At 42.4% G+C, this 11,486-nt stretch overlaps 1 protein-coding gene across 2 annotated transcripts in view; it reads left to right on the top strand.

Moving 5' to 3' along the window:
- The first annotated feature begins 1,356 nt into the window (after positions 1-1,356).
- Positions 1,357-11,486, top strand: part of FNIP2 (folliculin interacting protein 2) — a 48,907-nt gene continuing 38,777 nt past the window's right edge. For both annotated transcript variants that reach the window (XM_061373416.1, XM_061373397.1), the window contains exon 1: positions 1,357-1,670. In XM_061373416.1, coding sequence (XP_061229400.1) covers positions 1,576-1,670 — 95 coding nt within the window. In that variant the 5' untranslated portion in view covers positions 1,357-1,575. The remainder of the gene's footprint in view (positions 1,671-11,486) is intronic.

The raw sequence follows: 11,486 nt of genomic DNA, 5'->3' as shown, positions 1-11,486 counted from the left end.
CCAGTAGAAAGTCATCTTTTGATTTTTATTTTAGAGATAAATCAGCTTATCCAACCACAGAATGGCTGGCTCCAAAGCACCAGCATGTTCCCACCTCTTCTGCTGCTACTGGATGTTGAGTCTGCTGTCAGCTATTGTAATAGTCTGTTACAACTATTTCCATGGTCACTATTCTCCATGTCATGTCTCCCAAGTTTTCTGAAAGAACAGGAAGCTGTCGTAATTTTTCTACCTACCTGGTTAAAACAGAGCATTTAGAGTTGGATTCTCTTGGTGGTTGCATGGTGGTGGTGTCCTGCTGCTGGGAAAAAGCACACGAACAGCCCTTTCCCCCAAATTAAACAAAGCTCCAAATGACACACACACACCCTAGTACTGTAGCATTATTTAATTATTTTGTGAATGAGATAGATCATTACAGAGAAATGAGTAAAAATAGGCACCTTCCAAGCAGTGCTACCTTAGTAAAAGGCTCATAATGGTTTGGATCGGAAAGGACCTTAAAGCTCATCTAGTTCCAACCCCTTTGCCATGGACAGGGACACCTTCCACTAGACCAGGTTGCCCCATCCAGCCTGGCCTTGAACACTGACAGGGGTGGAGCATTCAACACTTTTTGGGGCAACCTGCTCTAGTGCCTCACCACCCTCACAGTAAAGAACTTCTTCCTGAATTTTCCCTGTTTAAGTTTTAACTCATTGCCCCTTGTCCTATCACTACAGTCCCTAATGAAGAGTCCCTTCCCAGCATCCTTATAGGCTCCCTTCAGATACTGGAAGGCTGCTATGAGGTCTCCACGCAGCCTTCTCTTCTCCAGGCTGAACAGCCCCAACTTTCTCAGCCTATCTTCATATGGGAGGTGCTCCAGTCCCCTGATCATCCTCGTGGGCCCCCTCTGGACTTGTTCCAACAGTTCCATGTCCTTTTTATGTTGAGGACACCAGAACAGTACTCCAGGTGAGGTCTCATGAGAGCAGAGGAAAAGGGCAGGATCACGTCCTTCGACCTGCTGGTCACGCTCTTTATGTGTGTGTATACGGGTGCTTACTACTGTGGATACACGAATGTACTCGTATGGGGACTGCACGTGCCCTCTCAGCACCTTCCCCCCAGCGTCTTCAACCGCCGCACCCCAGCACAAGGCAGGCGCTGTCCCTTTAAGCGGGCCCCCTGCGACTTACCACGTGCTGGGGGCGGGGCAGGGAGCGCTGCGCAGCCAATGGGGGACGCTCGAGGGGCGCGGCGCGTTCGCGCACCCTGTCTCCGTAGCCGTCGCGCGGCTGCTGGCGGCGCGTCTGTGCCGATCCTCGTCCGGCGGGCGGGCAGCTGTCAGCGCCGCCGGGCGGCAGCGGGGGGCGGGTTCGGCTCCTCGGTCAGGTGACGGGCGGCCGCCGGGAGCGGCGCATCTGAGCAGCGCGGCGCTACAGTCACCTCACCTCTCTTCCCCTCGCCTCGCCTCCGCGCAATGCTGGGCGGCTCCGCGGCGGCGGGGATGCGGCCGCCGCCGCTTGCCGCCCGCTGAACAGCTGCGAGACGCGCGGTGGGGCCCCCGCCGGGCAGGACGGCGGCAGCAGCATGGCCCCTACCCTGCTCCAGAAGCTGTTCAACAAAAGGGGCGGTGGCGCGGCGGCCCCCCATGGCCGCGCTCTGGGGGAGGGGCCCGCCTTCAGGTGAGCGGCGGGGGCAGGGCGGGTCCAAGCTTGTCGGAGCGCCTGCACACAGGCCTTGGGGGCCGCCTCGAAGGGGCGGCTGAGGATATTGTTGTCCGCTGCCGCCGGGCTGAGGGGCCACTGCCCCCCGAGACTCCGGCTGCGAAGTTTCCGCAGGGGCTGTGGGAGCGACCCGCGAGGAGGGAGCACCCAGGGTGGTGATGGAGCTCCTTCTGCTTTTCCCCTCTTTGGATCTCTCAGCCATTTTATATCCGAGCTGGAAGTGTCACGCTCGGGGTCGGGGGGCGCTCAGTGGGGGACACCGTTCGGAGGCGCCAGGCCTTCTCTTACCTTGCGTTTGTACGGGATTGCTGTGATAACTCGTGCTCAAGTCTCACTCATCAGCGAGATGGAAAAAGCTTAATTGTTGTGACCTAAATACACGTGCCTAGTCTGATGACCCGCTGAGCGCTGGGCACCTTCCACTGGTCTCTCTGCTCGAAATAGGGCAAATACTTAAGGTGAGATCTAGTCACTATTGCTACTTTAGGGCTTGAATATATAATCTGTATATAATACTGAATTATTACTGCTTTCTCAGCCCTCGGGAGCAGCATTTTGGTTTGGGGCTTTGTTACTTTTAGCATCTGTTCTGCGCACAAGACCAAACTGGTCCTGGTTAGCACAGTGACCATCCCATGCATGTCCAGTAACCTCTGTGTCTGTTTTTCTGTTCAGCATGAGTTGATGGATCTTGTGATCAGATAGTATTTGGGATTGAATTAGAATGTGGGCTTTCTATACTGAAACTATAAGAATAGTAAGGGAGGGAGAAGAGTGGAAATTATCTTGATCCACATGATGCCAAGTACAAAAGATGACAATCATGGAGCCCTTATGATTTCAAAGATGGTCTGTGTGGGCCATGGCCATATGCTTGGCCAGAGCTGGAAGATCTTGGTGAAAAATGGGGTAACGGCAAAATGGCATTAAGATATTTGGGTTATGAGGCAGTTCCTTTGAAAGTGGTAGTCACAGTACTAGTGTTGCATTCATATCAGAAAAGAGGGCTGGTGAATTTCAGGCTATAGTCTATGGGCTATGCTTGCTAGTTACTTTTGTAGCACTTACCTTGTGACTTAAATAGTCTCTTTAATTGAGAGAAAACATTTTCCACATTTAAACTGAGTAACAATTCCTGAGTAACTAACATTTTGCCTTATACTTAAAAGCTTACCAAGTACTCTGTGTCAGAGAGCGATGCTGCAAGTTCTAGTTTTAGGATTTTCAGATTTGTCAAGGATCTCCATGAAGGCAGATTCCTTGTACAGTGTGTCCCCCGCATTAAAATCAGTAGGGTTGCTCCATCTGGAGTATTTTGTGATTGTATTAATTTTCTTCTTCCCGTTCCTTAGGTAAGATATTCAACACTGGTTTTTAGTTTGAATAACACCTGATGATGTGACACTTCAAAAAACTCTGTTATAATTAAAATACTATTGTAGGAACTGATCACTCTTTTTATCCCACTATTTTCCCCTAATTCCCTTGCTATCTAGTTTGTATGTTGGTTTTGGGGGGGTGGGTTTTTTTTGCAAATTTAATATAGTTATTTGAAACATTTTGCATATATTTTTTTTTTTAACCTGTTAATACTGCATTAAGCAGAGGTCCTTCTGACCTCTGAATATGTTGCAATTCTTTTTCTTTCTTGTGATCTGTTGATGACCTGCAGGAGCATACTTACTGGGTCTTGGAAGCTCTTCTGTAGTGTTTGTAATAGACTTTCTGTTAAACAGTGATCTCTGAATGGAGAGATGTGATTGGATTTAAGTAAAATCAAAGACTTGATCCTTCGGTAGCTTCTGTTTTAAGCATATTCTGCTGGTCACTTTTAGGGGCTAAGTGGCAGGATCATTTTCTGATCTAATGGCAGGCTTACATTTTTAGGGATTTTAGTTAGTTTTATTCCCTCTCTTTGGGTTAGTGAGGTCCTTCTCTACATTCAGTATGTCTTGCTGTGTATAGGTCTCTTGAGTGGCCCTGTAAGACCTGTAACAGTCTGTATCCTTGGACTTTGAATTGTTATGGAAGTCTTGAAAGCTTAAGTATATTCAAGCACCATCCTTACAACAGCAAAATTGCCAACAACTCAAATAAACAAATTTGACAGCTTTTTTTGAGTGTGCTGGTAGGAAGCTTTAAATTTTTCAGTCTTCCCAGGAACACCAGAAGAAATCCTGTTGCAAAGGGCCATCAACCAGGCTTGATGTTTGCCTGTAACTAGTACTGCATGCAGTTGTTCTGTTGCCTTCTCTGCTTTAATATCTTGACCAAATGTTGGTGCTGCTTCCTTTCTTCTGTTCTGAAAAAAAATGGAAGCTCTAAGGTTCATGTTGTTTGTTGGGATGAGCAGGCACAGCCTCAAAGAGAGACATGGTGCCTATAGCTGAATGTGAAGCCACAGGAAATTGTTTATTGGGTACACAAGCATTAACATCTTAATTTGGGTTAGGAGTGCTCTTTTAAAGAAAACCTCTCAGTTGTCTCACTTGCTGTACTTTGGCTTATGTAGCCAAGTGGCTTCAGTATGTAAACTCGATTCCTGTTGAAATGAATGAAATAATTAGAAGGTGTGCTCCAACTACATTCAGTTCCTGGGACCAGACTATGGCTGGTCAAAAGTAATACTCCAGTGTGGTGGGTCAGGTCCTTAGCACCAAAGTAAAACTCATAGTGTGGGTGTCAGGTCCTTAGTGCTGTGGTTCTTGTCTTGTTGGGCTATGTTCATGTAAACATAAGCCTTACTTGCTAGGTGAGGAGAAAGTAAATATGAGGTATAGACATTAATATAGAGCTATTTAGATACTAGGACTTTTTACTGCCCTGCACCTCCCTTCAAAATAATGAAAGTATGAAGTGATTGTAGTTAGACTTATATAATATCTTAAGAGAAATTGTAAACCAGCTGGAGAACAGATGGGTATTAGTGACATGATATTGTATTTGTTCTAAGTAGTTTTATATGCAGATCTTCAGTTTCTGGTTTCTGTTACTACTGCTTTTTGCTTCCCTTAACTGAAAATATCTCTATGTGTGTTTGTGTATGTAAGTGTATAATGCACACATACAAATATATATGTATACACACACCTTTCAACAGAGGTGTGTGGGTGACTGTAGTTCAATGGATTTCTTTGCAGCCTCTAACACTAAGAAAATCCAAAATACTTGGTCAGAAATGTCATTTATGTGGCTAAATTTCCCTACTATTTCTTATTTCCTTATCAAATGTTACTTCCCCTACAAGATTGATTTAGAGTAGTTTCTACAGGTTTTTGAAATGCTATCAGGAATATGTGCTCAGTAGAATGGTATATATTAATACAAAAATAAAGCATCCTAGTCCCCATGAATGTTTAATTTTAGGGATTAAGTAGAGTATTTTATAAGCATGCAGTATCTCAAGACTAGAATGTCTCAAGTGCTAAGCATGTGTCTCTAAGTGCTAAGGTGCTGGGTGGTGGCTTTAAGAAAATGGTTATAGGTTGCAGGTAGTTTGATTGTACTTAAATTTATAGCAGTTCTTCTGCATCCTGATTTCAGCTGTAACATTTATTTTTTATTCCTAATAGCTGGTGCAGTGCTGTGGTTTTGCTTTAGTTTGGGAACAGTGCTGAATAACACACAGATGTTTTAGTTGTTGCTAAGTAATGCTTACCTGGATCAAGGACTTTTCAGTCGCATGCTCTGCCAGTGGGGAGGAGCACAAGAAATGGGGAAGAAGCAGAGACAGGACACCAGACCCAAACTCGCCAAAGAGGTATATCATACCACAGCACATCATGTCCTGTATATAAACTGGTGGAAGTTACCTGAAAGGCCGAGATTGCTGCTTGGGTCGAGCTGGGTATCGGTCAGCAGGTAGTGAGCACTTGCATTGTGCATCACTTGTGTTTTCTATGTTTTCATTTTTAAACTTTTTTTCTTCCTGTTGTTATTATTACCCGTATTGTTTATTGTTGGTATTATTTCTATTATTGCATTTTTACTTAATTTCAATTATTAAGCTGTTCTTATCTAAAACCATGGATTTTATATTGTTCTGATTCTTTTCCCCACGGCATAGAAAGGAAGGGAGTGAGTGAGTGAGTGAGTGGTGGCTGTGTGGTACTTATTTGGTGGCTGGGTTTAAAGCATGACACTATAATTGTGCTTACCTGACTATAGAATGAGACTTCACGTCAGTGAGTTTCTGAGCCTTTCAACATGAAAGATTGACATTACCCTTAAACTGAGGGCTTAGGCTTCACACTAATTTTGGTCTTTGATTTTTTTACCTTTTTTAAATGACATGCCTATATCCAGGGATGTAGGAGTGGAAGGAAATAACTTGGAGTTTCTGGAAGACTGTTTTCTCTGCTGAATGTGTAATTTCTGCTTTGCAACCTCTGAAATTTCTTTGGTATTGGTATGTTTAGTGAGGGAGTGTTGTAAAACAGGGAATAACTTCATTTTATGTGGATTCTATTAAAAAAAAAAAGGTTGTGTTATTTCAGCTGTGTTTGAAACTCGCAAATGGGCTGTTTCTTCAGCTTTGAGTATCAGCTGCTCCTTCTGGTGTCTATAATGGAGCGGATGTCATGTTGTAAATGCAGGATATCTATCTGGTAACAGTTTGTTAGCTTTGGTATATGAGATCATTTGTTTGGCAGCTGATACTAGTAATTCCTTTGGTCATAGCGCTGAAATGCTTGGTGAGATCCTATTTGCTAAGCATTATTTCACAGCATTTATTATCAGCCTGGCAATGTTCCACCTTCTGAAAAAGGAAAGAAAGCGATAGTGAGCTTTGAGTCTGCTTGCTTGTCAGTTATATCTTTGTTAGAATGAAACACTCCTCAGCAAATTCTTGTAGCCTAATTGGGCTTCTCTTGAGCTTCTTGCGGCTTTGTAGGCATCCACACAGCAGGAACACTACTGAGCACTCGTGCATTTTCATACATGGAAATATCATTAAACATCTGGCTGTAAACCCTTCAAAAAGTATTTAGAAGGAAAAGCATTACTTTATATGCTGCACGAAGGGCAATGCAGCCCAGGGCCAGGTCTGAGCATGGGGGCAGGGAAGTTTAAACAAGCAAGTCTAAGCAACATGCCTCTTCGCTGACAGCTGAAGGTGAGCCTTAAGGTGCAGTATAACACCTCTGCTCTCACATTAGCCTTTCCTCAGTCAGTAGGAAGAGTAAGTTCTGCAGAGATTTATTGCAGTGTCGAGAAAACAGCTTAGAGAGGAAGTGATTGAAAGTATGGTAGAAACCACATTTCCAGCCTGGAGCTGTTTTTAAGGAAAACAAGCAAATTCCAAGTCCTTCAGCTTTTGAGCTTTACAGGAACTAGTCCCATTCTTCTCTTTAACTTGTTTGGATTTTCCTTCCCCTACACACTTCTACACTTCTGTCACTGAACAACCTGTTGGTTTCCTCTAGCTTTGCTTTGAGACTAGCTCATTCTCTCTTAAAATTGCAAGAGACACCCCTTTGCCTTCTCATATGGCTTAAAAAACCTGGGAATGCATAAGCTATTGATGTGCTGAGAAGGATGGATGTACTTTGGTTATTTCTTTTAATTCCATTAAAAGATACGTTGTTATTTGATCAAATTGGTTTTGCCAGGGGGTTATCTTATTTCTGTTTTACAAGTAACATATCCATGTGGCATAACCAGCTAGAAGTGTTATTTCCTACACATCTAACATTTAAATTGTTGCACAGTTGGATAGCAGGTGCTTGTTTCCTTATTCTTGGGGTAGTTTTGCTGTTTACATGCCCAGAACTGGGTGAGTACTCTATAATGTACTACGCTCAGTAGAAAGTGATTTGGGAATACTAGTGACAGAAAGCCTTGGAGCTGCCTTCCCTTGTCAGAAGCACATCTTGAAGCAGAATACACTACAATCTAAAGCAGTGATGCTAATGCTATAGGAAAATACTTGTTTGTTGACATAAATGGATTGATATAAGAAAATAGAGCTGCTTGGGGCTGAAAAATATGGACATTCATTCGTAAAAGTGGAACTCATAGACAAACTTTTTAAAAGCTGATGCAGAGCTGTACTGTCAGTAGAGGCTGGCTTCATACAAACTTACCTAAGTTTTGTAACTTTTCTGATGTGGGCTTAGTTGAAGTAACAGAATAGCTTTATTAGAACTTGAGAGGAAAGAAGGATGGAAGAGGTTTGACAAAAATGTTGTAATCGTCAAAATAGGATGACATGATGACTGTTGTGGGATGTAGGTGTTTCAGTACATGCTAGTGGCCTTTATCTGTAGCTTTGGTCTGAACAGTGAGTAACAACAAGCTAAAAGCCCAGAGAGTGTAGATGTAACAACATAGCTGGGGTCAAAGGGGCTAGAAAATGCAGTAATTGTTTTCATAAAGGCAGTTTATTACTGGTCCTGGCATTTCAGTAATATTGAAGCTGCTGAGGACTTCTTTTGTGAAAACAATTCTTTGGATTAGTACTGACTACATGTGCTGCAAAGCTCGGCGACATACCCTTTCCTTTAGGTATTCCTGCTGACACGGACAATTGTGTGCTTTCATCTCTAATCTACTTTGCATCTTAGTGATGTTAGGCATGGTTTCTGAAGAGTCAATTTTAGAGCCATGTGTTTTATATTTGTCAACAGTTGTTTCTACCAAGTACACTCTTGATGTAAGAACACGCTGTTGTCTTGCATGCTGCTAGACAGTGTTGCAAGAAGAATGTTCTTATGCTACCCTAATTATCAGTATTTGCTATGTGAAGGTTTCCATGGGTACACTTGTTAGGCAGAAGATGAGGAATGAAGTCCTGTAGGATGGTGGTTAACAGGCTTGCTAGAGAGAATAAGTGAGAAAAGGAGGACTTTGAATTGGGTACCTCTTGTATGAAGACAGCAGATATCTGGACCTTTGCATGCACTTTGCACAGTGTCAGATTACTCCTAGTGTGACTAATAGGCATGGACGTGCTTGTTCACCTTCGCCTGTCATGAATCAGCTCCTCTGTGTGCTCTGCCTCTACTTCTTAATCTGCAGGCTGGCTCAGGTGGTTCTCCGTCCTGCTTTCTCCTCACCTTAACAGTGCTTGCTGCCTTTCTTGCCTCACTCCGTTTGCCCTATTTGTATGCATTTGTTGCTCAAATACTGTAGTAGTGTCATTTTTCTATATTCAAGATTGAGGTCACAAGACAAGCTCCTGTGCAGGCTGCAAGACAAAACATTCTTCTGAGGCACCGAGAGGACTAGCTTAGCAGTTTCATTAATGGTGCCGGTGCCTGTGCCTTCCCCACTACAGTTAGGGCAAATATGAGTGCATTATATATATATATATATATATATAATATATATTATATATAATTTTTTTTAATTTTTTTTTTGCACATGACCAGCAGCCAAAATGTGTCTTCGTCAGTCAGTGCGGTTCCTGGATATTGGTGAGATTCTTTGAATTGCACAGATAAATGAGCATGAGGGCTTTACATCACACTTGCTGCTGCTAAAACTGACTCATGATTTTCCTTCCGGAGACTGTGCTGAAGTGAAACTTGAGCCATGTGTGATGTAATTGCTGAATCAGTATGGAGCTTTCTCTGCAGCATGCTCTCAGCACCCTGCAATGCACTTCAACTTTTCTCCTTCAAGGTGCTCGCTGGAGTTTTACACGTGCTAATGAAATCAGCTGTTTAAAGTAAACAATCTGAGAATATTTACTTTTCTAACGGAGGTGCTAACAGGCTGAATTTGGTATTAGCGCTTTCAGATTTCTAATTTGAACACTCCAGTATTTTATAATTAAATCAGGTAGATTCTGACAATAACTCTTAGATTTTATTGTCAGTAAATTTACTGACTTCTATGAAAGAAAACTGTGGCTTGAATGAACTTAGTGCTCTAGATTTTGAGTCTTTGCACTGAATTTTGAGTCTGGATATTATCAAACACCTGAAATTGCTCAACTTTTGGGGCTGGGTGTCTGAATGCATGGAAAATCTGAGCAGAGTCTATTAGAAGATGTTTTTGAAGGAAACCCCAGAGAGCATGATCTGCAAACTGGTGAATACATAGTTATAAGCAGGTTATTCTTAAATTGATATTCTTTCTCCTAATGTGGATCACCTTACAGATCTTAGTATAATGTTGTAATGTTAAAGCCCTCTGTGATCTGGGAAAGACAGTTACTGAAGCTTTTAAAAATATGCAGCTCAAAGGAATTAGTTTCTATTCAGACAAATTTTTGTGTCTTCTGTTCCTCTGCGTGGACACGAGTGCTCGTTCAGCTGTTGCTGATCAGTTGAGTGCTCGTATCTGTCATCTTTTCTTGCCTTTTCTTTCATGTTCCTACAAAATGACCTTCTAAAATCTTCACATTGAACACTCAGTTCCTTAACTTGCAGTCTAAAATGTGTTGCGATTCTTGTGACAAATCCTACTACAAGAAAGGTCATGGGTCTTTTGCTTCTGAAATCCTGGCTTGTTTTAACATGACTGGGTTAAACAAGCTGAGCAGAGACCTGTTAACCTGCTGGAAAAGAAGGTTGGTAACTTCTAGTGCAGGCAACAAGGAAGAAGAGTATTAAGTGCAGAAAACACTTTCCTCAACTGTACAGCAGTGGGGTTTGTGTGTGTTAAGGCTCTTGTCTTGGCAGATGGCAGCAATGGTGCAAAATGCTACTGCATTCTCCTATGCTTTGCTGAAATTGGTTATTGGCTGGACATTTGTCACTTCCATGGTAGTGCTGATAGAATACTGTTGGAGCCTTTCTTGTTCATATGTCTGTAAAGGTATAGAACCAGTTCTTGCAGTAGTTTGTGTGAAGCTGGCAGGTTGCATGCAGAAATGGTTACACAGGGCTCATGTGTTCTTGTCCTCAGCTGTGTTGAGAAAGTTGGAATAAAGAGCTGTGAATTGATAACCACTTCAGTTCACTTGGCAGACAACTGTGGTGACAGGCATTTGAGTTCTTACTTGATCTTGGCTTTTAGCCTGGAGGAAGGTTGCTCTCACATAGTAGCCAGTTGAAGCAGCTTCAGGAGTGCCAACCTCTGCCTTACCAACTGTTAGAAGAGTTTCTAAATCACTTCAAGTTAGAATTGGATAAATTAACCGTCTCTGATTAGAAAAATAGTTTACATCTTGCTATAGATATAAAGCATGCTTACTGAGTGCTAGATGATCTCCCATATTCTTCCCAGTTCTAGGGTAGATAAGTCATACCTGATATGTTGGTCATCCACTGTTGATTAGATCAGACCACAGCTTCGTCTGGGTACTAAACTTCTTGTGTTCAGAAGTTCCTGTGTGCAAGCTTACAGACAGGAATGTTAGGGTGTGCTTTTGAATGGAACTAGGAAAATAATGTGTATTTAAAAACTAGCTTTTTGTTTGTCACTTGGTGACACATGGTAGCTATAAAATGCCTGTATACAGCTGAACTGGGTAACGAATCCAGGAGTAGGTATGGAGTGGGGAGGAAAATGAGAACAGAACATTATATTTTGTAGCAGACATGTTTTGTTTTGTTTTGTTTTGTTTTTTGAGAATAATCAGTTAACTCATTGAACCTCTGTACAGATTGATACTACATCTGCCTGATTTCTTTGTTTTTAAGCAAAAGCAACCTTGTGGAATGTCAAATGTAGCTTTAATCTCTGAATTAAACTTTGTTTAGTGCTTAAAGAAATATTTGCATTGTATTGAAATCTGATGTTGGAATGTGAACTAGAAATCTAATTGAAGAAATGGCTTTACGTTTGCATTATGGAAGCATTAAAAGTTGGATAGAGTATAGA

This window comes from Neopsephotus bourkii, unplaced genomic scaffold (genome assembly GCF_033783945.1).
Source record: "Neopsephotus bourkii isolate Nb327-2 ecotype Australia unplaced genomic scaffold, CSIRO-AGI_Nbou_v1 NB_168, whole genome shotgun sequence".
NCBI lineage: Eukaryota > Metazoa > Chordata > Aves > Psittaciformes > Psittacidae > Neopsephotus > Neopsephotus bourkii.
The sequence above is the reverse complement of the archived record's forward strand: the minus strand, read 5'-3'. Positions and strand labels throughout refer to the sequence as shown.